The sequence below is a fragment of the Rhinoderma darwinii genome, chromosome 12, assembly GCF_050947455.1.
Source record: "Rhinoderma darwinii isolate aRhiDar2 chromosome 12, aRhiDar2.hap1, whole genome shotgun sequence".
In the NCBI taxonomy this organism is placed as follows: Eukaryota; Metazoa; Chordata; class Amphibia; order Anura; family Rhinodermatidae; genus Rhinoderma; species Rhinoderma darwinii.
The window spans coordinates 5,228,892-5,255,812 of NC_134698.1; the positions used below are offsets into that span (position 1 = coordinate 5,228,892).

At 39.0% G+C, this 26,921-nt stretch overlaps 1 protein-coding gene across 1 annotated transcript; it reads left to right on the plus strand.

Moving 5' to 3' along the window:
* Nucleotides 1–1,799: 1,799 nt before the first annotated feature.
* RHBG (Rh family B glycoprotein) lies at nt 1,800–25,199 on the plus strand. Its single transcript, XM_075844399.1, has 10 exons — nt 1,800–2,054; nt 9,847–10,033; nt 12,533–12,683; nt 13,855–14,002; nt 14,830–14,996; nt 19,311–19,448; nt 19,771–19,904; nt 23,124–23,245; nt 23,634–23,707; nt 24,742–25,199. The coding sequence occupies exons 1-10, from the start codon at nt 1,877–1,879 to the stop codon at nt 24,805–24,807; spliced, it is 1,365 nt and encodes a 454-aa protein (XP_075700514.1). The 5' UTR covers nt 1,800–1,876; the 3' UTR covers nt 24,808–25,199.
* Nucleotides 25,200–26,921: the final 1,722 nt, after the last annotated feature.

The window sequence follows — 26,921 nt, forward strand, 5'->3', positions numbered from 1 at the left end:
GACTGGATGTATCTAAGCCTATCATGTGTGACACTGTCTGCTGAGCCGGTGTATCTAATCCTATCATGTGTGATACTGCCTGCTGACTGGGTGTATCTAAGCCTATCATGTGTGATACTGCCTGCTGACTGGGTGTATCTAAGCCTATCATGTGTGATACTGTCTGCAGAGCTGCTGTATCTAATCCTGTCATGTGTGATACTGCCTGCTGACTCGGTGTATCTAATCCTGTCATGTGTGATACTGCCTGCTGACTGGGTGTATCTAAGCCTATAATGTGTGATACTGCCTGCTGACTGGGTGTATCTAAGCCTATCATGTGTGATACTGTCTGCAGAGCTGCTGTATCTACGCCTATCATGTGTGATACTGTCTGCTGACTGGGTGTATCTAAGCCTATCATGTGTGATACTGTCTGCTGAGCCGGTGTATCTAATCCTATCATGTGTGATACTGCCTGCTGACTGGGTGTATCTAAGCCTATCATGTGAGATACTGTCTGCTGACTGGGTGTATCTAATCCTATCATGTGTGATACTGCCTGCTGACTGGGTGTATCTAAGCCTTTCATGTGAGATACTGTCTGCTGACTGGGTGTATCTACGCCTATCATGTGTGATACTGTCTGCTGACTGGGTGTATCTAATCCTATCATGTGTGATACTGCCTGCTGACTGGGTGTATCTAATCCTATCATGTGTGATACTGTCTGCTGAGCCCTGTATCTAATCCTATCATGTGTGATACTGTCTGCTGACTGGGTGTATCTAAGCCTATCATGTGTGATACTGCCTGCTGACTGGGTGTATCTAAGCCTATCATGTGTGATACTGCCTGCTGACTGGGTGTATCTAAGCCTATCATGTGTGATACTGTCTGCAGAGCTGCTGTATCTACGCATATCATGTGTGATACTGTCTGCTGACTGGGTGTATCTAATCCTATCGTGTGATACTGTCTGCTGACTGGGTGTATCTAAGCCTAGCATGTGTGATACTGTCTGTTGTGCCGGTGTATCTAATCCTATCATGTGTGATACTGCCTGCTGAGCCGCTGTATCTAAGCCTATCATGTGTGATACTGCCTGCTGACTGGGTGTATCTAAGCCTATCATGTGTGATACTACCTGCTGACTGGGTGTATCTAAGCCTATAATGTGTGATACTGCCTGCTGACTGGGTGTATCTAAGCCTATCATGTGTGATTCTGTCTGCAGAGCTGCTGTATCTACGCCTATCATGTGTGATACTGTCTGCTGACTGGGTGTATCTAAGCCTATCATGTGTGATACTGCCTGCTGACTGGGTGTATCTAAGCCTATCATGTGTGATACTGCCTGCTGACTGGGTGTATCTAAGCCTATCATGTGTGATACTGTCTGCAGAGCTGCTGTATCTACGCATATCATGTGTGATACTGTCTGCTGACTGGGTGTATCTAATCATATCATGTGTGATACTGCCTGCTGACAGGGTGTATCTACACCTATCATGTGTGATACTGTCTGCTGAGCCGCTGTATCTAAGCCTATCATGTGTGATACTGTCTGGTGAGCCGCTGTATCTAAGCCTATCATGTGAGATACTGCCTGCTGACTGGGTGTATCTCAGCTGGCAGCTGGGCCAGTCCTCTTAGATGAAGGCTCTCGGTGCAGACTCCATGTAACATCTGTCAGTTGCCGCGTCAGGTTGGAGACCTTTGGATTATTGGATGTGCCAGAACACGTTCACCGGGAGGGGGGGGGAGGGTGTGACCAGGACCGGGATAGGGAAGTCCTTGTAGTGACTGCGGGGCCGGCTCAGCGCTGACATTAAATGTCTCAGTGGTATAGAGCTTCACTTTGTGCCTCCTCTGCTCCGCTCCTCTTGCAGCAGTCATGGGCAGCCACTCCACCAACATGAGGGTCAAGCTGCCCCTTTTCTGCCTCCTGCTTGAAGCTGTCACTATCATCCTTTTCGCCATTTTCGTGCGGTACGACCACGAAACGGACGCAAGCGCCTGGCACCACGAAAACGTATCCGACTCCGAGAATGACTTCTACTATCGCTATCCAAGTAAGTGCCAACCACATCTGATACACTTTGTTAATCCTGAATTGCAAGCTCTTGGGACCAGGGGGTCATTCTTCCACTCATCACTGTAGATATTTACTCTGCTTGCTGTAAGTGAAAGTGAACATTCTTGTCTACATCCAGAGCCTGAACACAGGTCCAGAACTAATACTAATCACAGCTGAAGGTTTGCTACAATTGTATCTAGTTGATATAATCCTCCAGCCTGATAAATTCTACCTGCACCAATACATTGTAACAAACGATCAGGACTGAAGGGCGATTTGTGCTGCTGATGTGTTCGCTCAAGACTGAATACCATTGTAGCAAACCCTCATCGGTGAGAAGTATTAGATATGTACAGCGTTTTTAGACTTTACTGGCGGTGAATTCAATTCACTACCAGTAAGCAGAGATTTTGAAAATGGTGAAGAATTGAAAGATAAATTCTATTAGAAAGTTGCAGAACTTCTTCTTATACAATGTTCAACATAAAACCAGGAACCCCTCCGCGGACATGCTGTAAAACTACAACTCCCATCATGTCCTGACAGCCGCAGTCTCTCGTTTTTCAGAATTTTCTCTGTCCGTGAAGTTCCCCTTTAAATCCACTTTGCAGACCATACGAGGCAATTGCTACATTACAATTCCATAATATAGAATCACTATCATAGTCCCTCCCTCTTCTATTATTAAAGGGGTTGTCCATTTTTATTTTCCTCTTCTACCATCTTTAAAAACATTTTAAGGTGAGAAAATAAAAAGAGTGGAAAATCCCTTTAAGCCACGGGTCTGCCAGGTGGCAAATGCCCCTTGGTTTACCTGAGAACCTGTCATGGGGGCAGACACTGTGTTTTATGGCAATCTCTAGCCTTAGACAGTAGAAAACTACGGGGAAAAATACTAACAAAAATATCCTAATATAAGGGAGTCGCTATTTAAGCCTTTGTGGGGGAAAGTGGGTTCTGATGTAGTACCCCCACCAAGTAACATTAACCCCCCAAATATGTTATTTAAAGCCTGTGGGAGATGGAGGATGGGTGTTGTTACTCTGTGCTCCACTCACCCGGTAACCATGAGGTATAATGTTCCCTCTTTGGTAGCCCAGTAGACTACTACATGGCAGCCGGACGTTCACTATGTGATGGCCCTGTAGTCAATTGTTGACCTCACAGAAGCTCTATGGCCATGCATCCGGTTCTTGGTGGTCCTCTGGTTTAGAATCTAGTATATAGTAGCCCAGTTTTAAAGCATATGGTCCCTGTGGTCAAGCATTCAGTCCCTGGCGGCCCTCTGGTTTAGGATCCAGTTAATAGTGACCCAGTAGTGAAGCATCCGGTCTCTAGTGGTCCTATGGTAAAGCATCCATCCTCCGGTGACCATGTGGTCAAATATTCAGTCCCTGGCGGACCTCTGGTTTAGTATATAGTCAATAGTGACCCAGTGGTGAAGCATCAGATCCCTGGTGGTCCAGTGGTCAAGATCCAGTTCCTGGTGGCCCTGTGGTTAATTATCCATCCCCCAGTGGCCGTGGGTTCAAGTATTCAGTCCCTGTCAGTCCTCTGGTTTAGAATTTAGTCTATAGTGGCCCAGTGGTGAAGCATATGGTCCCTGGTGGTCCTGTCGGAAAGCATCCATCCCCGGCGGCCGTGTGGTCAAGTATTGAGTCCCTGGCGGCCCTCTGATTTAGTATCCAGCCAATAGTGACCCAGTGGTGGAGCATCCAGTACCTGGTGGCCCTGTGGTCAAGCATCGAGTCCCTGGTGGCCCTGTGGTCAAACATCCATCCCCCGGTGGCAGTGGGGTCAAGTATTCAGTCCCTGGTGGCCCTCTGGTTTAGTAACTAGTCTATAGTGAACCAGTTGTGAAGCATCCAGTCTCTGTTGTCCCTGTGGTCAAGCATCTTCTCCCTGGTGTACCTCTGGTCAAGCATCTTCTCCCTGGTGTCCCTGTGGTCAAGCATCTTGTCCCTGTGGTCAAGCATCTTGTCCCTGTGGTCAAGCATCTTCTCCCTGGTGGCCCTGTGGTCAAGCATCTTGTCCCTGTGGTCAAGCATCTCCTCCCTGGTGGCCCTGTGGTCAAGCATCTTCTCTCTGGTGGCCCTGTGCTCAAGCATCTTCTCCCTGGTGGCCCTGTAGAAGCTCTTGTATCATTCCGTCCTATTAGAAGCGTGTTCTCCCGCGGTGTGGTACTGTAGGTATCGGTGAAGGACTTTCCAGGATTTTTAGATCTTTCAACAGGCTGAAAAGTAAAATGCCTTCGATGTTGAGCTGTCCGGTCTGGGGTGATAACACTTGTGAAATTTCACAGACACTTTCCAAGTAGACACAACCTGAAAAACCGGACCTGACACTCAAGAACGTGTGTCACGAGGGCGGGGAGTAGAAAGCAGAAAATGAACTCGTCATGTCTGAAATGTATCAAACTCTGCACTAATAGATACATATTAACCATATCAGCAGCTGTCACTGGCCGAACCCTTCACTATAAATGAAAAGTTCTAGCTCTATCTCATTTTTGTTGTGATTTGAATCTCTCATGTCCTGTGTTTTCAAGATCTCTGCTTGCTGTCATTGAAAGAAAACATTTATTATTTACAATCAGTGACTGTAAACCAATCATCAGCTCACACAACTGAGTATTTGTTACAATGTATCGGTTAAAAACTAATAGGGAAAGGATTTGTCTACACTGGTACGCTGCGACAAGCCCATTGGGGGTTCTCACCCACCGGACCCCGGGGTAATCATCAGCTGGGCACTCTTGTCATTTTAAAAAGGCCTTGTGGGAGCGGGAAAGGCGGCCAAACTGGTTGTCACGCGTCGGGGACTTCTATTTACTGGGGCTTTGCGTATTTTAAGGTTAATTGTGTGCGGATCACTGGTTATAATATGTAATCTAAACGAGAAATCACAAATGGGCGATAAGGCGAGAAGATACAAGGGCGGCCATTGTCCCTTCACCGCCGGCCACCATTAAATCAGGAACATACGAGACATCACATGAGCGACACGACCCAACATAATTACACCGGCGATCATACTGATCAGGAGAGGCCGAGACCCCTCCCTGCACCAACCCAGCAACATCCTCCGCTTACCATGTCCTTACTGAACTCCACTGCTATGAGGGTGTATCACACATAAGGGGCTTAGATACACAGCTCAGCAGACAGTATCACACATGATAGGATTAGATACACTGGCTCAGCAGACAGTATCACACATGATAGGATTAGATACAGTATCTCAGCAGACAGTATTACACATGATAGGATTAGATACACTGGCTCAGCAGACAGTATCACACATGATAGGATTAGATACACCGTCCCAGCAGACATTATCACACATGATAGGATTAGATACACCAGCTCAGCAGACATTATCACACATGATAGGATTAGATACACCGGCTCAGCAGACAGTATCACACATGGTAGGATTAGATACACCGCTCAGCAGACGGTATCACACATGATAGGATTAGATACACAGCTCAGCAGACAGTATCACACTTGATAAGATTAGATACACAGCTCAGCAGACCGTATCACACATGATAGGATTAGATACACAGCTCAGCAGACAGTATCACACATGATAGGATTAGATACAGCAGCTCAGCAGACGGTATCACACATGATAGGATTAGATACACAGCTCAGCAGATGGTATCACACATGATAGGATTAGATACACCGCTCAGCAGACAGTATCACACATGATAGGATTAGATACACAGCTCAGCAGACAGTATCACACATGATAGGATTAGATACATGGCTCAGTAGACAGTACCACACATGATAGGATTAGATACACAGCTCAGCAGACGGTATCACACATGATAGGATTAGATACACAGCACAGCAGACAGTATCACACATGATAGGATTAGATACACTGGCTCAACAGACAGTATCACACATGATAGGATTAGATACACCGGCTCAGCAGACAGTATCACACATGATAGGCTTAGATACACCGACTCAGCAGGCAGTATCACACATGATAGGCTTAGATACACCGGCTCAGCAGACAGTGTCACACATGATAGGATTAGATACACCGCTCAGCAGGCAGTATCACACATGATAGGATTAGATACACGCTGTTTGGCACTTCTGGGGGTTATATTTGTCTCTCACATATAAGGCGGTTGGTGTTTCTCTACTTTCATGGGATTTCTGTGACCTCCTCATCTGGGTTACGGTTGAGAACTGCTCCGGTCCGGACATTTCATGCCTCATATAACAGGCGGCTGAGAACAAATTACAACGAGAAGTCATAATGAATCATTACATGGAAAGACACTAACAAGGCTAATAATCAGCACAGAGCGGCTCCACTGACCGCCACATCATCCATAGAGAGTATATATATATATCCCATACTAGTAACTCTACAATACACAGACCAATCTAACATAATATCTTCTAGGTAATATGATGTGGAATGTACATGATTATCATTAAAAAAAAAACTAGCACATATTTTAGTAGTTCAATTCTTGTATATAGGAGCAGCATTATAGTAGTTATATTCTTGTATATAGGGGCAGTATTATAGTAGTTATATTCTTGTATATAGGGGGCAGTAAGATAGTAGTTATATTCTTGTATATAGGAGCAGCATTATAGTAGTTATATTCCTGTATATAGGGGCAGTAATATAGTAGTTATATTCTTGTATATAGGGGCAGTATTATAGTAGTTATATTCTTGTATATTGGAGGCAGTATTATAGTAGTTATATTCTTGTATATAGGAGGTAGTATTATAGTAGTTATATTCTTGTATATAGGGGGCAGTATTATAGTAGTTATATTCTTGTATATAGGAGCAGCATTATAGTAGTTATATTCTTGTACATAGGGGCAGTATTATAGTAGTTATATTCTTGTATATAGGAGCAGTATTATAGTAGTTATATTCTTGTATATAGGAGCAGTATTATAGTAGTTATATTCTTGTATATAGGAGCAGTATTATAGTAGTTATATTCTTGTATATAGGAGCGGTATTATAGTAGTTATATTCTTGTATGTAGGGGGCAGTATTATAGTAGTTATATTCTTGTATATAGGAGCAGTATTATAGTAGTTATATTCTTGAATATAGGAGGCAGTATTATAGTAGTTATATTCTTGTATATAGGGGCAGTATTATAGTAGTTATATTCTTGTACATAGGGGCAGTATTATAGTAGTTATATTCTTGTATATAGGAGCAGTATTATAGTAGTTATATTCTTGTATATAGGGGCAGTATTATAGTAGTTATATTCTTGTACATAGGGGCAGTATTATAGTAGTTATATTCTTGTATATAGGGCAGTATTATAGTAGTTATATTCTTGTATATAGGAGCAGTATTATAGTAGTTATATTCTTGTATATAGGGGGCAGTATTATAGTAGTTATATTCTTGTATATAGGAGCAGTATTATAGTAGTTATATTCTTGTATATAGGGAGCAGTATTATAGTAGTTATATTCTTGTATATAGGAGCAGTATTATAGTAGTTATATTCTTGTATATAGGAGCAGTATTATAGTAGTTATATTCTTGTATATAGGGCAGTATTATAGTAGTTATATTCTTGTATATAGGAACAGTATTATAGTAGTTATATTCTTGTATATAGGGGGCAGTATTATAATAGTTATATTCTTGTATATAGGAGCAGTATTATAGTAGTTATATTTTTGTATATAGGGGCAGTATTATAGTAGTTATATTCTTGTATATAGGGGGCAGTATTATAGTAGTTATATTCTTGTATATAGGAGCAGTATTATAGTAGTTATATGCTTGTATATAGGGGGCAGTATTATAGTAGTTATATTCTTGTATATAGGGAGCAGTATTATAGTAGTTATATTCTTGTATATAGGGGGCAGTATTATAGTAGTTATATTCTTGTATATAGGGAGCAGTATAATAGTAGTTATATTCTTGTATATAGGGGGCAGTATTATAGTAGTTATATTCTTGTATATAGGGAGCAGTATAATAGTAGTTATATTCTTGTATATAGGGGGCAGTATTATAGTAGTTATATTCTTGTATATAGGGGCAGTATTATAGTAGTTATATTCTTGTATATAGGGGGCAGTATTATAGTAGTTATATTCTTGTATATAGGAGCAGTATTATAGTAGCTATATTCTTGTATATAGGAGGCAGTATTATAGTAGTTATATTCTTGTATATAGGGGCAGTATTATAGTAGTTATATTCTTGTATATAGGGAGCAGTAATATATTAGTTATATTCTTGTATATAGGAGCAATATTATAGTAGTTATATTCTTGTATATAGGAGCAGTATTATAGTAGTTATATTCTTGTATATAGGAGGCAGTATTATAGTAGTTATATTCTTGTATATAGGGGCAGTATTATAGTAGTTATATTCTTGTATATAGGGAGCAGCAATATAGTAGTTATATTCTTGTATATAGGAGCAATATTATAGTAGTTATATTCTTGTATATAGGAGGCAGTATTATAGTAGTTATATTCTTGTATATAGGGGGCAGTATTATAGTAGTTATATTCTTGTATATAGGAGCAGTAGTATAGTAGTTATATTCTTGTATATAGGAGGCAGTATTATAGTAGTTATATTCTTGAATATAGGGGCAGTATTATCAGGGCCGCCATCAGGGGGGTATTAGGGGTACTACTAAAATGTCTCAAAGTGCTGATTATGTATGGCCCTGTTCACACAGAGTATTTTGCTGGCAGAAAAATTTTTTTTTTTTTACCTGCCCACAATATCTTGCCGCGTTTCTTTGCTGCGTTTTTTGCCCGCGGCGATTGAGGACAGCAGACAAAAAACGCTGCGAAAAATGCATTTTCTGCCTCCCATTGATTTCGATGGGAGGTCAGAGGCGGAACCGCGGCAAGAAAGGACGTGCTGCTTTTCCTTTTTTCCGCGACTGGCTCCCATTGATTTCAGATTAAATCAATGGGAGGCGGTTTTGGAAGTTTTTTGGTGCTGATTCTGACGCAGTGTCCGAGTCAATATCAAGGCCCAAAAACTCTGTGAACTGGGCCTTATTGTTAGAGCTTATTCAGACGAACGTGTAATACATCCGTGCAACGTGCGTGATTTTCACGCGCCTCGCACGGACCTATGTTACTCTACGGGGTCGTGCAGACTGTCCGTGATTTTCACGCAGCGTGTGTCCGTGTGTCCGCTGCGTAAAACTCACGACATGTCCGATATTTGTGCATTGTTCACACATCACGCACCCATTGAAGTCAATGGGTGCGTGAAAATCACGCCCAGCACTTCCGCAGCCGTATAAACTATGAATGAAAACAGAAAAGCACCGCGTGCTACAAACATACAAACAGAGTGTCATAATAGTTATATTCTAGATTTACTGGAGAATCATTCTATCCAAGGAGGAAGTAAGGTAATATTCCTGAAAATGAGAGAAATATCAAATAAATGATAGACATGACATATTGACCATAAACGTGTCTTTTACTTTATTTATAGTTTTTCTCGTTTTGCATGCTTGGCTATTTTAGCATTTTAATATATATAGAAATGTATATTTGTGGTGCCACTTTAAATTTTTTGCTTTAGGACTGACTCTTATAATGTGTGTTTCAATGTTTTAATTAATAAACCAATCCTTAATCGATAAATTACAAGTATTCAAATTTAAGTTGTTTGGTGCGCCCTCTGGTGTTCATGAACCGTAATTGCCACAACTCGTTTTATTATCATTATTATATGCATTACAACCGCCGGTCCTTTTTTTTATTATAGGTTTCCAAGATGTCCACACCATGATCTTCATTGGCTTTGGTTTTTTGATGACTTTTCTAAAGCGGTATGGCTTCAGCAGTGTAGCCTTCAACTTTCTGATCGCAGCCTTCGGTCTTCAGTGGTCAACACTCATCCAGGGATTCTTCCATGGCTTCCATGATGGAAAAATTCACGTTGGGATAGAGAGGTAAGGACGTGAGACCTGGCTCTGATCATATCTGGTCACCTGAGACTGATCAATAGATAACTTGAACATAGTAGAAACATGCAGTGTTTGCTTTGAACTTGTGCCCAGTTTTGTTTTTTTTATGTTCTCAACATAGAAAAAAAATCATTGCAACGTGCTTGGCAAGAGATTAAGTACTGATTATCTATAGTCTGCTACAATTTTCTTCAAATTTTACAAGTTTATAAACTTTCCACAGCAATTCTTTCTTTTTTTTTTTTTTTGCCACTTTATGATATTTTGGCCACTTGGGGGCAGTATTCCAAGAAATAGTCTATGGCCAAAGCTATGTAGTTAATTTTTATAATAATTTACTCTCATAATTTGTGATAAATTCTGCTGAATAATTATAATTTTAGTATATATGGACATTATAAGCAGACTGATCTTTTCCTTATTACACTATAGAGCTCCTATATCCAAAATTTTATTTTTTATTTTATCTGCCCAAAGCAATTAACAATAGACACCCTTCAAAAATATTATATTTTCTAGCTTATTTAGAACATTTTCACATTTCTAATCAAGGATTTTCTAAATCCGCCACTATAACTCTCTATTGTGTAAACTTCTTCTGATTTATTTGTTCTCCTCATAATGTACTTTTTCACAACGTCTAACAGCCGGTGTAACCTGATAATAGAGGTCGCCATTGTGCGGACAGGACAAATATTCTTACCATTAATCCCTTTGTGATGTCACCAGTTTCTGGCGAATAAAATGTAAAGAAGAGAACTCCATAGAGCCCCATTGTTTACCATTGATATGTGATTGTGCCTAATGTTTCCATTCAGTGGGGTTTTCAATGGTCTAGGACATCATTTTTATAAAGCCACCACCATAGAGGCTTCCTAACACCTTGTAAAAACCGTCCCTGCCCAAAGGCTTGAAAGCCAACAAGCTTTCAGTCTTGCCTTGAGGTGGGAACGGGTCCAGGAAATAGCTAAGTTACATTTAGTCATATAGTCACTTAGGCTTTATAAAAACTACAAAGTCTCTGCTCTTTCCTGTTTCTGTGGATCCTCCCCTCTACTCTCTGTAGCTCCTCCCCTCTTCTTTTACTGTGGGTCCTCCCCTCTTCTCTCTGTAGCTCCTCCCCTCTTCTTTTACTGTGGGTCCTCCCCTCTTCTCTCTGTAGCTCCTCCCCTCTTCTATTTCTGTGGATCCTTCCCTCTTCTCTCTGTAGCTCCTCCCCTCTTCTTCTGTGGATCCTTCCCTCTTCTCTCTGTAGCTCCTTCCCTCTTCTTTTTGTGTGGGTCCTCCCCTCTTCTCTCTGTAGCTCCTCCCCTCTTCTATTACTGTGAATCCTCCCCTCTTCTCTCTGTAGCTCCTCCCCTCTTCTACTTCTATGGATCCTCCCCTCTTCTCTCTCTTTAGCTCCTCCCCTCTTCTATTTCTGTGAATCCTCCCTCTTCTCTCTGTAGCTCCTCCCCTCTTCTATTTCACCAACAAAAAGGACCCACATGATCAGATGCTGAGAAGAGGGGACTCCACATTAAAGGGGCTCTCTGAGGTAGAAAATCCCTTTAATCCAGCAAGTGCTTATATTGAATAGCTAAAAAAAATAAATACATTTGGTGGAATTTAGCCTTGTTCTCTTACACAATGCTTTGTCCAGACCAGTATTTGATCTGCATTTCATAACAAGCTGTATCACTAGATCAATGGAAACCGCGGGCTACACCCCTTCACTGCTGGATGAATATGCCTGAGATTCCAATAAAATATTTTTTGCAATAACTTACAAATATCTTATCTTTTAGAGCATTTCTTTGCAATCAGATACATGAAAGAATGGATAAATACTTTTTATGGGTGGGGGTCACTTTAAATCTGAACACTGTCTTTACAGACTGGATTAACATTGGCTCTATGGTCACCAAATGTGGCAATCATCTGTGTCATATATCCTCTTCAAAAAATGATTTTGCTGTTTTTACTTTACTTTTAGTTTGTCTATACAGTCTACAATGTATGGAAAAATTTGTAGCCATCTGGAAACCATCAACAATTTGCTGTTGACAGATCTGTTATTCTTATGTGTCTCTATTAAATACTATGAGTGAACAACAGATTCCTGCTGTGGGTCTAATTGGCTATTTAACACTTAGTACTCCCCTATTACAGTAGTAGGACACAATAATATATCTTAGATTCATGTTCTCAGCCCCTCGGCTTCTTTTCTCCCTGGGCAAAATATTTGCGCAAGAGGAATGGAGAATAAAACTGTAAGGCCTTATTCACATGAGCAGTGAAAACGGTCGTGTGACGGCCGTTTGAACGTCTTGTGAAAAAATAGGACATGTCCTATTTTTGCCCGTTTTCACGGATCCCTCAATATACTCAAGTCTATGAGGGATCTGTTAAAACGGGTCCCGTACAGATGCAAATCAGCCGTGGGAAATGGGTAGGTGGAAGGACTATTCTTGGGACTTATATTCTGCTCTTCTGTCTTCTCAGTATGATCAATGCCGACTTCTGTACCGGAGCTGTTCTTATCTCCTTCGGAGCAATCCTTGGCAAGACGAGTCCTGTCCAGCTGATTGTGATGACTCTGTTTGAAGTGACTCTCTTTGGAATCAATGAGTACATCATTCTCAACATTGTTGGGGTAGGTGACAAAGTGTGACTAAGGGCCATAAAATATACCACCAGTGGTGGTGATGGACAATCTTACTGTTATCTCATGGTCAAATACATGTTTATACCACAATTCTGTCACACAAAGTCAAATAATGCTTCTGTACAATGCCCACACAATACCGCCATTATGTGCCAAAAAAATACCGCCACATAATGCCCAAATAGTTAAGAGGTTAATGGAAAGACCCAGGTCTAAGACAGTTATGGGGTAAATGGTCGAGACCCTGGTGGTCCAGGGCAGTGAAGGTTTATATACACTTCTCTCAGGTTGTTCCTGGGGGGGTCAATCCTTGAAAGCCTCCTAAAACCTTCTTAAAACTGGACCTTCCCAAAAGGCTTGAAAGCCAACAAGCTTCCAATCTTGCCTTGAGGTGGGAACAGATGCAGTAAAAAGCTAAGTTACATTTAGTCACATAGTCACTTAGGCTTTAAAAAAATACAAGTCTTTGCTCTCTCCTATTTCTGTGGATCCTACCCTCTTCTCTCTGTAGCTCCTCCCCTCTTTTATTTCTGTGGATCCTCCCTCTTCTCTCTGTCGCTCCTCCCCTCTTCTATTTCTGTGAATCCTCCCTCTTCTCTAGCTCCTCCCCTCTTCTATTTCTGTGGATCCTCCCCTCTTCTCTCTGTAGCTCCTCCTCTTCTATCTCTGTGGCTGATCCCTCCTCTTCTCCTCTCTCTCCCCCTCTCTCTCTCTCTCCCCCCCTCTCTCTCTCTCTCTCTCTCTCTCTCTCTCTGTGGCTCTTCCGGTTAGATTTTAGAATAAATTCAATGCAAGGCACTATCTATGGAAATCTGGGCGTAAAAATCTAGAAAAATCTGATCGTCTTGTAATAATCATAGTCTTGTAATTCGGTGCCAGTCATCTCCACATGACATTTTCATATCCACGTCATGTGATGTCACTGTGCTTGTGTGGTGATGTCATCGGTCAATCCTTGGGACCTGCCTGTCCACTCCTGCAACAGTGTTGAGAAATTCCCCACATTTCCAAATGATACGGGAGGTCACCAGAGTATTTTTAGTGGTCTATTATTGGATCACAAGTTTAAGTTTACAAAAAGTGAGGCCAAAAATGAAGAAAAAGTATTAATATACTGATATATCTGGCATTTCATTGTTGTCCGTTTCTCATTTCGCAGGCTAAGGATGCCGGAGGCTCGATGACCATCCATACATTCGGAGCTTACTTCGGACTGGTGGTATCTCGTGTGCTATACAGGCCTCACCTGGACAAGAGTCGTCAGAGGGAAGGATCTGTCTACCATTCCGACCTCTTCGCCATGATCGGTAGATATCTATTAACCAGATTTTATGTATGTTTGAGACGATTATTTACTTAATCCTGTATACAAAATAGTGCAATGAAACCCACTGTGTCACTCGTGGCGAAGACTAGAAAATTTAATTGAGGATCTGATTGGTTGCCAGAATCTGTTAATTGTCTTGGCAATAGGTGCCACCATGGTGGCTTTGGCCTGGTTGATCATTCTGAGGGTAAGCTGGATGCCAATGTGATCACTATATGACATTATTGGGCACTTTATGGCACTATTCCGACATTGTAAAGTGTTAGGGTATGTGCACACACACTAATTACGTCCGTAATTGACGGACGTATTTCGGCCGCAAGTCCCGGACCGAACACAGTGCAGGGAGCCGGGCTCCTAGCATCATAGTTATGTACGATGCTAGGAGTCCCTGCCTCGCTGCAGGACAACTGTCCCGTACTGAAAACATGATTACAGTACGGGACAGTTGTCCTGCAGCGAGGCAGGGACTCCTAGCATCGTACATAACTATGATGCTAGGAGCCCGGCTCCCTGCACTGTGTTCGGTCCGGGACTTGCGGCCGAAATACGTCCGTCAATTACGGACGTAATTAGTGTGTGCGCACATACCCTTATAATTTCAGCAGTGCATAGGGGTATTATTATGGCCCTAGATAGCGGTATTATGATTGCCCACTATGATATTTTTTAGTCAACTGAGAACCGATAGACGTCCAAGCTTACAGACCCGCACTTATCTAATCTCCTGAAATATTTATATGACATATTAAGGAATCGTTTTAGCTGGAAGTCCCCTTTAAATCTGCGTTATTGTTTTCGTTCCAGGGACCATCTATTTGTGGATGTTCTGGCCAAGCTTCAACTCCGCCGTCACAGCCCATGGGGATGACCAACACCGGACAGTATTAAACACCTACTACTCCCTGGCTGCCTGCACATTGTCCACATTTGCCTTTTCATCCATGCTGAATGGTGAAGGAAAGCTAGATATGGTAAGCGGAAGACAATCAGCAGGTAGGAAAGCTCTAGTGTCTCTCCCATCATACATATAAAAAGGCAAAAATTTCATATTCTCTTTAACCTAGAAGAAGCGTAGACCTGTACTCAATGTCACCCCACTGCTGAGTAATGCACTTTGTATGAGTCAGGGAAAAGATAAATGCCCTAAATACATAGTTACTAAGCCGTGCTAAATACTATAATGCTCCCCCCTATGTGCCAGAGCATAACTCACAATACTGGCCCTACTATAATACTGCCCCATATATACAAGAATATAACTACTATAATACTGCCCCCTATATACAAGAATATAACTACTATAATACTGCCCCTATATACAAGAATATAACTACTATAATACTGCCCCTATATACAAGAATATAACTACTATAATACTACCCCCTATATATAAGAATATAACTACTATAATACTGCTCCTATATACAAGAATATAACTACTATAATACTGCTCTTATATACAAGAATATAACTACTATAATACTGCCACTATATACAAGAATATAACTACTATAATACTGCTCCTATATACAAGAATATAACTACTATAATACTGCCTCCTATATACAAGAATATAACTACTATAATACTGCCCCCTATGTACAAGAATATAACTACTATAATACTGCCTCTATATACAAGAATATAACTACTATAATACTGACCCTATATACAAGAATATAACTACTATAATACTGCCTCCTATATACAAGAATATAACTACTATAATACTGCCCCCTATGTACAAGAATATAACTACTATAATACTGCCTCTATATACAAGAATATAACTACTATAATACTGACCCTATATACAAGAATATAACTACTATAATACTGCCTCCTATATACAAGAATATAACTACTATAATACTGCCCCCTATGTACAAGAATATAACTACTATAATACTGCCCCTATATACAAGAATATAACTACTATAATACTGCCCCCTATATACAAGAATATAACTACTATAATACTGCTCCTATATACAAGAATATAACTACTATAATACTGCCCCTATATACAAGAATATAACTACTATAATACTGCCCCCTATATACAAGAATATAACTACTATAATACTGCCCCCTATATACAAGAATATAACTACTATAATACTGCCCCCTATATACAAGAATATAACTACTATAATACTGCCCCTATATACAAGCATATAACTACTATAATACTGCTCCTATACACAAGAATATAACTACTATAATACTGCTCCTATATACAAGAATACAACTACTATAATACTGCCCCTATATACAAGAATATATCTACTATAATACTGCTCCTATATACAAGAATATAACTACTATAATACTGCCCCATATATACAAGAATATAACTGCTATAATACTGCCCCTATATACAAGAATATAACTACTATAATACTGCCCCTATATACAAGAATATAACTACTATAATACTTTCCCCTATATACAAGAATATATCTACTATAATACTGCCCCTATATACATGAATATAACTACTATACTACTGCTCCTATATACAAGAATATAACTACTATAATACTGCTCCTATATACAAGAATATAACTACTATACAACTGCTCCTATATATAAGAATATAATTACTATAATACTGCCCCCTATATACAAGAATATAACTACTATAATACTGCCCCCTATATACAAGAATATAACTACTATAATACTGCCCCTATATACAAGAATGTAACTACTATAATACTGCCCCTATATACAAGAATATAACTACTATAATACTGCCCCTATATACAAGAATAGAACTACTATAATACTGCCCCTATATACAAGAATAGAACTACTATAATACTGCCCCCTATATACAAGAATATAACTACTATAATACTGCCCCCTATGTACAAGAATAGAACTACTATAATACTGCCCCTATATACAAGATTATAACTACTATAATACTGCCTATATATACAAGACTATAACTACTATAATACTGCCCCTATATACAAGAATATAACTACTATAATACTACCTCCTATATACAAGAATATAACTACTATAATACTGCTCCTATATACAAGAATATAACTACTATAATACTGCTCCTATATACAAGAATATAACTACTATAATACTGCCTGCTATATACAAGAATATAACTACTATAATACTGCCCCTATATACAAGAATATAACTACTATAATACTGCCCCTATATACAAGAATATAACTACTATAATACTGCCCCCTATATACAAGAATATAACTACTATAATACTGCTTCCTATATACAAGAATATAACCACTATAATACTGCCCCTATATACAAGAATATAACTAATATAATACTACCTCCTATATAAAAGAATATAACTACTATAATACTGCTTCCTATATACAAGAATATAACTACTATAATACTGATCCTATATACAAGAATACAACTACTATAATACTGCTCCTATATACAAGAATACAACTACTATAATACTGATCCTATATACAAGAATATAACTACTATAATACTGCCCCTATATACAAGAATATAACTACTATAATACTGCCCCTATATACAAGAATATAACTACTATAATACTGCTCCTATGTACAAGAATATAACTACTATAATACTGACTCCTATATACAAGAATATAACTACTATAACACTGCCTCCTATATACAAGAATATAACTACTATAATACTGCTCCTATATACAAGAATATAACTACTATAATACTGCCCCTATATACAAGAATAGAACTACTATAATACTGCCTCCTATATACAAGAATATAACTACTATAACACTGCCTCCTATATACAAGAATATAACTACTATAATACTGCTCCTATATACAAGAATATAACTACTATAATACTGCCTCCTATATACAAGAATATAACTACTATAATACTGCTTCCTATATACAAGAATATAACTACTATAATACTGCCCCTATATACAAGAATATAACTACTATAATACTACCTCCTATATACAAGAATATAACTACTATAATACTGTTTCCTATATACAAGAATATAACTACTATAATACTGCTTCCTATATACAAGAATATAACTACTATAATACTGCTCCTATATACAAGAATATAACTACTATAATACTGCCCCTATATACAAGAATATAACTACTATAATACTGCTCCTATATACAAGAATATAAAGACTATAATACTGCTCCTATATACAAGAACATAACTAGTATAATACTGCTCCTATATACAAGAATATAACTACTATAATACTGCTCCCTATATACAAGAATATAACTACTATACAACTGCTCCTATATATAAGAATATAATTACTATAATACTGCCCCCTATATACAAGAATATAACTACTATAATACTGCCCCCTATATACAAGAATATAACTAATATAATACTACCCCCTATATACAAGAATGTAACTACTATAATACTGCCCCTATATACAAGAATATAACTACTATAATACTGCTCCTTTATACAAGAATATAACTACTATAATACTGCCCCTATATACAAGAATATAACTACTATAATACTGCTCCTATATACAAGAATATAACTACTATAATACTGCTCCCTATATACAAGAATATAACTACTATAATACTTCTCCTATATACAAGAATATACCTACTATAATACTGCTCCTATATACAAGAATATAACTACTATAATACTGACCCTATATACAAGAATATAACTACTATAATACTGCCCCCTATATACAAGAATATAACTACTATAATATTGCCCCTATATACAAGAATATAACTACTATAATACTGCTCCTATATACAAGAATATAACTACTATAATACTGCCCCTATATACAAGAATATAACTACTATAATACTGCTCCCTATATACAAGAATATAACTACTATAATACTGCTCCTATATACAAGAATATAACTACTATAATACTACTCCTATATACAAGAATATAACTACTATAATACTGCCCCCTATATACAAGAATATAACTACTATAATACTGCCCCTATATACAAGAATATAACTACTATAATACTGCCCCTATATACAAGAATATAACTACTATAATACTGCCTCTATATACAAGAATATAACTACTATAATACTGCCCCTATATACAAGAATATAACTACTATAATACTGCCCCCTATATACAATATAACTACTATAATACTGCTCCTATATACAAGAATATAACTACTATAATACTGCTCCTATATACAAGAATATAACTACTATAATACTGCCCCCTATGTGCAAGACTATAAAATAACATTTTGCTATATCTTCTGTCTACAGGTTCACATTCAGAACGCAGCTTTGGCTGGGGGTGTTGCGGTGGGAACCTCTGGAGAAATGATGTTGACTCCTTTTGGTGCAATGATTGCTGGGACATTAGCTGGTATCATTTCTACTCTTGGATACAAGTTTTTGACGGTGAGCAATGTAGTCACTTCCATTCTCCTGTTGTAAATAGAGAAATGCCGACTGAGGCTGGAAAATAATGAAATTGGATGTCCGACAGAATTGTATCCACTGGAAGTAAACTATGAATGTTCCTACTGAATAACAACAAGCAGAGATCTTGAAAATCATGAGGAATTGATACAGAAGTGTATCTGATGAGTGCAACTGATGAGCTATCGGGGGATTGGTCATCAGTTGTCCAGTAGTGGAGAAACCCTTGAGATTTTACATTGTATATTATATTTTATTATTATCTTACATCACCGAGGTTGTATTCTTCTTTTATTTACAGCCGATCCTGGATTCCAAGCTGAAGATTCAGGACACATGTGGGGTTCACAACTTACATGGCATGCCGGGTATCCTGGGGGCACTAATAGGGGTTATAGTGGCATTTGCAGCAACTGCAGATATCTATGGGGGCGGGTAAGTGACGGATATGTTTAGTATAGGACTAGTAAGAAATACAAATCTATCTATCTATCTCATATCTATCTATCTATCTATCTATCTATCTATCTATCTATCTATCTATCTATCTATCTATCTATCTATCTATCTATCTATCTATCTATCTCATATCTATCTATCTCATATCTATCTATCTCATATCTATCTATCTCATATCTATCTATCTATCTATCTATCTATCTATCTATCTATCTATCTCATATCTATCTATCTATCTATCTATCTATCTCCTATCTATCTATCTATCTATCTATCTCATATCTATCTATCTATCTATCTATCTATCTATCTATCTATCTATCTATCTATCTATCTATCTATCTATCTATCTATCTATCTATCTATCTCATATCTATCTATCTATCTCATATCTATCTATCTATCTCTCTCTCTCTCATATCTATCTCATATCTATCTATCTATCTATCTATCTATCTATCTATCTATCTATCTATCTATCTATCTATCTATCTATCTATCTATCTATCTCATATCTATCTATCTATCTCATATCTATCTATCTATCTCTCTCTCTCTCATATCTATCTCATATCTATCTATCTATCTATCTATCTATCTATCTATCTATCTATCTATCTATCTATCTATCTATCTATCTATCTCTCATATCTATCTATCTATCTATCTATCTATCTCATATCTATCTAATATCTATCTATCTATCTCTCTCTCATATCTATCTCATATCTATCTATCTATCTATCTATCTATCTATCTATCTATCTATCTATCTATCTCCTATCTATCTATCTATCTATCTCCTATCTATCTATCTATCTATCTATCTATCTATCTATCTATCTATCTATCTATCTATCTCCTATCTATCTATCTATCTATCTATCTATCTATCTATCTATCTATCTCCTATCTATCTATCTATCTATCTATCTATCTATCTATCTATCTATCTCCTACCTATCTATCTATCTATCTATCTATCTATCTATCTATCTATCTATCTATCTATCTATCTATCTATCTATCTATCTATCTATCTCCTACCTATCTATCTATCTATCTATCTCCTACCTATCTATCTATCTATCTATCTATCTATCTATCTATCTATCTATCTATCTATCTATCTATCTATCTAAATTCAAATTCAAATTCAAATTCAAATTCAAAGAAGCTTTATTGGCAGGACCAAATACATATTAGCATTGCCAAAGCAAGTAAGAAGTAAGGGAATGAGGGATAGGGACTGAGGGCTTGGGGATAGGGACACATCTAGGGTCGGGGTTATACAAGTCCATGGCATATCATGTCTCTCTCAGTTTATGGCATGCAGTGACATATTGTGCCGCTGTGCCCACTGTGGTTTCCTCTTCACCCAGCAGGATGTAGAGTTTCTCTTCCTCTTCCATGGAGCTGAAGTCCGATAAGAGATCAGAGAGTTTCCTGAAGTGAGTGTCCCTCACTGCTGAGTATTTGGAGCAGTGTAGCAGGAAGTGGGTCTCATCCTCCACGGCCTCCTGGTCGCACTGTTGGCACAGTCGGCTCTCCCTGGGCTTGTAGGTCTGTCTGTGGCGCCCGGATTCGATGAGCAGGTTGTGGGCGCTCAGTCTGTAGCGGCTCAGGATCTGTCTGTCTCTGGGGTTTGGCAGTTTCTCCAGATATGGCGCCAGTTTATATTCCCGCTGTAGACTCCGGTATATTGTCAGTTTCTGGGATGTCTTTATGTCGTTTCTCCAGTCACTGATATATTCCTCTTGGTTCTCGTTTATTGTCTTCTTGATTTCGGCTTTTGTGAGGCCGCGCTGAGTGACATTTTCTTCAGGCCGGGTCAGGGTGAGATGTTCTGCGGGGCCTGGTTTACCTGGGACCCCTTGGTGTAACAGGGCTTTATGGTGATAGGAACTTTGCCTGCTGCTGTGTAGATGGGCCCAGAGTGATAGCGCCCTCTTCTGGATTGTGAGGTGTAGTGGGAATCTGCCCAGTTCTGCCCGACAGGCACTATTTGAGGTGCTCCGATGGACTTGGAGAAGGTGTTTGCAGAATTCTAGGTGGAAGATTTCTGTTGGGCTGGAATCCCACCTTGACCAGTCTGGGTATGTGTCCGGACCCCAGACTTCACTGGCATACAGGAGGATTGGGGAGATGATGGAGTCAAAGATTTTCAGCCAGACCGTCACTGGTGGTTTGAGATGATAGAGTTTTCGTCTGATGGCATAGAAGGTTTTGCACGCCTTGTCTTTCAGAATCTCTATGGCTTGTTTAAAGCTTCCTGATTGGTTGATTTCTAGGCCCAGGTAAGTGTACCTGTCGGTCGCTGTGATTGTGGCGTTATTTAGTGTGAAGGTCGGGTGCCTGGGGGATTTTGAGTTTCTCTTCTGGAACACCATGATGTTGGTTTTCTTTGCATTGATGGGTAGTGCCCACGTGGAGCTGAATTTTTCTAGGATTTGCAGGTTGTCTTGGAGACCTTTCTCGGTTGGTGATAGTAACAGAAGGTCATCTGCATACAGCAGGAATTTCACCTGGGTGTCATGGAGGGCGAGACCTGGTGCTGAGGAGGATTCCAGAGCTGTGGCCAGTTCATTGATGTAGATGTTGAAGAGCGTTGGACTGAGGCTGCAGCCTTGTCTGACTCCTCGGCTCTGCTGGAAATCGGCCGTTCTTCTCCCGTTCACCTTCACGCTGCATCTGTTCTCTGTGTAGGAGCTTCTGATGACGTCATAGGTTTTACCTCCTATTCCGCTCTCCAGCAGTTTCTATCTATCTATCTATCTATCTATCTATCTATCTATCTATCTCCTACCTATCTATCTATCTATCTATCTATCTATCTATCTATCTATCTATCTATCTATCTATCTATCTATCTATCTATCTATCTCTCTATCTATCTATCTATCTATCTATCTATCTATCTATCTATCTATCTATCTATCTATCTATCTATCTATCTATCTCCTATCTATCTATCTCCTATCTATCTATCTATCTATCTATCCCATATCTATCTATCTATCTATCTATCTATCTATCTATCTATCTATCTATCTATCTATCTATCTATCTATCTATCTATCTATCTATCTATCTATCTATCTATCTATCTATCATGTATCTATCTCTAGTATCTATTTATTTATTTATTTATCTCTCTATCTACATATACAAAGCTTTTTAATTTTTCTCTTCCAGAATGAGCGATGTGTTCCCATTAATTGCTGATTCAACACGCACAGCCAAGTCCCAAGCCCTCAATCAAGGTTTGGCCCTCCTAGTAGCCCTGGGATTTGCGCTGGTTGGAGGGACTATTGTAGGTGAGTTCCTTTACCCAGAGGTCAGTGGGGTGGTTCAAAAAATATCTAATAATAACAATGATCACCAGAAAGGGACTTGCGCTGTTTCCATACTGCAGCACTAGGTGGCGGTGTCTTACCATAATGGGCATCCAATGCTGTTGATTTTACTGGAATAGTTGATGTTATTATTTGGCCTTGTCATTTGCACCCGTCATTTTTTAAGGAATCCCCCACTATCCCGAGCTCAAGAAAACGTAATTTTTACTGACAAATAATTGCAGTATCTTAACTCAAAACGGAGAGTCCAAAGACAAATTCAACTCTGCTATATCTGTATGGTTTTCTATTCTAAATGATAAGATCTATATATTTTTGTATATATTTTTCAACTTTTATTTTTGGGTAGGATTTATAATGAAGTTACCCATCTTTGGCGCTCCGTCTGATGCCGAATGCTTTGATGATTCACTGTATTGGGAGGTAAGTCCTGAAGGACAACTATTTTTGATATTTTTACTCATTTTCAACTTATTTTGTACAGTGTACAAAATTATCAGTTGGAAACCATCAGCAAGCAGGCTAGATAGAGTTAACAGATCTTTTATTTTGTTATATATATATATTTTAATTGTGGCTTGTATAAATATTAAAGGTAGCTGTCACAATAACATGAATATCCAATGTTCATTACTACATGAGCCTCAAACTAGTACATAGTATCTGCATCGGGTATTAATGTCTTAATAATACAGGGTTTCTAAGGTTTGAATGACCCATTCAGGCCATATCCATTATACCACTCAGTGTACTAAATAAAGACACATACAAGTATAACAGATCAGTCAACATCATCTTGCTGACGGTTTCCATGCAAAATTAACATGATAATAGTTGTAGTAAAGAGAGCAGTAGCGAGAGAGCAACTAAAACAGATATATTAGATAAATGCTAAAGTTTACGTATCAATGCTACTCAAAGGTCGAGCACTATCAATTTAATGTTAGGTTGTTAGCTTTTAAATACCATAGGAGTTGATTTTTCTAATATCAAAAATACTCAAAACTTTACTACAATTGATTGCACCAATTACATTGGTTGCAAATCGTAAATTAAAAATTAAAGAGCTGCATTCACAATGCTGCTAGTTGTCATTGGAAACAGTCAGCAAACAGCTGTTGACAGACACACAAGGGGGAGGAGTTTGTTTTTTATACAAGCAAGCTCTGTGCAGGCACTGAACAAGCAGGGAATGCTGGGAAATGTTAGCACTGAAACCTGTAGTATTTTTGAATGCTTTTGCCAGTTGAAATTCAATCATCTACCAGTAGATGGCGAAAAAATCCAATCTATAAACAATAGGGCGAAAGTATAGTTGCAATTTTACTACTCACCAGTAGATGGCAGCAAAATTGTATCTATTTTGTCACAGTAAAAAAAAAAAGTTTCATGACAAATTCAACTCTACTACATCTGAAAATATATATATATACCCCCATTTTTCTTCTTCATTCCAGGTTCCTGAAGAAGAAGGTCACATGGCTGTGCACACCGAGGATCCTGAGCAGCAGACACAGGCATAATGTCACCTGGAGACCTATGTTTTATGACACCCAAGAGACTTCTCCACAAGGGTGCGCACATCTACCCGCACCAGGAAACAATCAGCAAGCATTAAAGATGGTGCTGTCAATTTGGGCCTCAGATGTCATAGCTGGGAAACGGCACAGGCCAGTGCCAACCGGGCAGAGGGAATTTGCCTTAATGTTATACAACTTTTGGGCATTGACCTTGCAGGGTGTCCAGAAAGGTCAAACCGATTCTTATTTTTTTTTATTTTTTTTAAAAGAAGAAAAAAAATTGTTTTATTTGTTATATGTTTTTAAAAAACAGGAGATGCTTGATACATTTTATACTGACATATATGAGCACAAGATATTGTAGGTAATATGTGAATAAATATATACCCCCCCTATGACACGTTACTTGTGGATTCAAAGGGAACCTTCACCTTTGATTATTATTGATCATATATGTCATATATCTTCTATTACCTGGAAACCATCAGCAATCAGGCTGGCTGCTGGTGATGGATGGTAACTTACTTTTTATACATCTCTCCTTGGTACTTTGAGTGCACAAGGGTGTACTGTTCTTTGATTGGCTGATTAACCCTTTAATATCCCCTGGTCAATAATTTGTGCGCAATTAGTCAGGCTGCAAGGTATATTAAGGAGTTAAAGCGACCCCTCCAACCCAAAAAAAAACATAGACTGATAAAAAAAAAATCCGGCTTCCATACCTGCATTCCGGTCGCCCGATACTAGGAATCCGAAATGGCCGTACACTTTCCTATAGAAATCTTTTTTGAAAGTCTGAGGCACGCCCCCACCCGTCCACTGCCGGATACGGCGCTGAGACAGGGACCGTCCGCATCAGCGCTAGTTCATCGGGGGGAGGGGGGGGGGGCAGTGGAGGGGGTAGGGATGTGCCCCAGACTTTCAAAGACGATCTCCATAGAAAAGTCTGAGGCAGAGGCTGCTATTCTGGCTACCGGATAGCAGGTGACCGGAATGGAAGCCGGATCATTGAAGAGCGGGGCAGCAGGTAAGTTGACTGGAAGGTCGCTTTAATGAGATAATCGTACCCATAGCCAGTTCAGAACAGCACACCCCTGTGCACTCAAAGTACTAAGTAGAGACCATAATATGAATAGCACATCCATCATCAGAAGCTTGTTGACGGTTTCCAGATAACAACAGTCATTTGCAAGAAGAAGAGTATATATTACCAAGACCCAGGGTGCTGAATTTTACATTTGATGACTAATATTAACCATAGGTGGAGCTTCACTTGGCATTGATTCACTGCCAGGCTTGATTTGTTTTACTCTTCGTGGCCTCTGTTCACATTATTCTGATATTTTCATATATACAATTATATTTTTAAAGGGGAAAATTCATTAAATGTGTTTTTTTGTCATTTTGAAATTGACAACAGTCGGTGGGGGGTAAGATCCCATTCCTGATTCAAACAGATAATGGGTTGTCAGGCCCCTCCCACTGTATGCCGGTTCTATAAATGAGAAACTTAGAATGGAAAGAGCTTGACAACCTTCAGGAGGCGGGAACAGGGAAATGTAGAGCTTTGCTGATCTAAAGAACTGACACTGTGACTATACAGGACTTTTCACTGATGGATGGAGTTACCCTTTAAATTTACTTGACTTCTGTCTGCAGCAAAGGATTCTGGGTAAAGAAATGTGACATTTGGAAGTCAGTATTTTTACACAATGAAGGCATCTCTACTTATTATTGAGGCCTGGGGGAGACTTTGAGAGTTCAAATGTACGGCAGCTACTTCACTTTTGTATCTTAATCTACACTTCCAACTTTTTATCACGACGTCATTGTGTATATCGGAATAACATGCTCGTTCTTACAAAAATAAACTCATTAATACCACCACTCTATTAACTTTAGTGTTTCATGTGGGCGGAGACATAACGCAAAAGACAATCAGATTACCACAGCTGTGCAGAGTATTTCAGGGAAAGTATATGGTAATCTTGTGTCAAATCATGCAATGATGTTCGTAAGGACAGGGATACCTATGTCAGGGGTGGGGACATGATGTGAAGGACGGTTGGAGATCAGTGGGAGATCGGAAGATAATAATGGGTGGAGCCAGGTCCCAC

Coding starts and splice junctions, on each gene's coding strand:
- RHBG (XM_075844399.1), top strand. CDS start 1,877: ATGGGCAGCCACTCCACCAACATGAGGGTCAAGCTGCCCCTTTTCTGC. Junction 14,003..14,829: donor CGACCTCTTCGCCATGATCG/GTAGATATCTAT, acceptor TTTTCGTTCCAG/GGACCATCTATTTGTGGATG. Junction 19,449..19,770: donor TTGGATACAAGTTTTTGACG/GTGAGCAATGTA, acceptor TTTTATTTACAG/CCGATCCTGGATTCCAAGCT.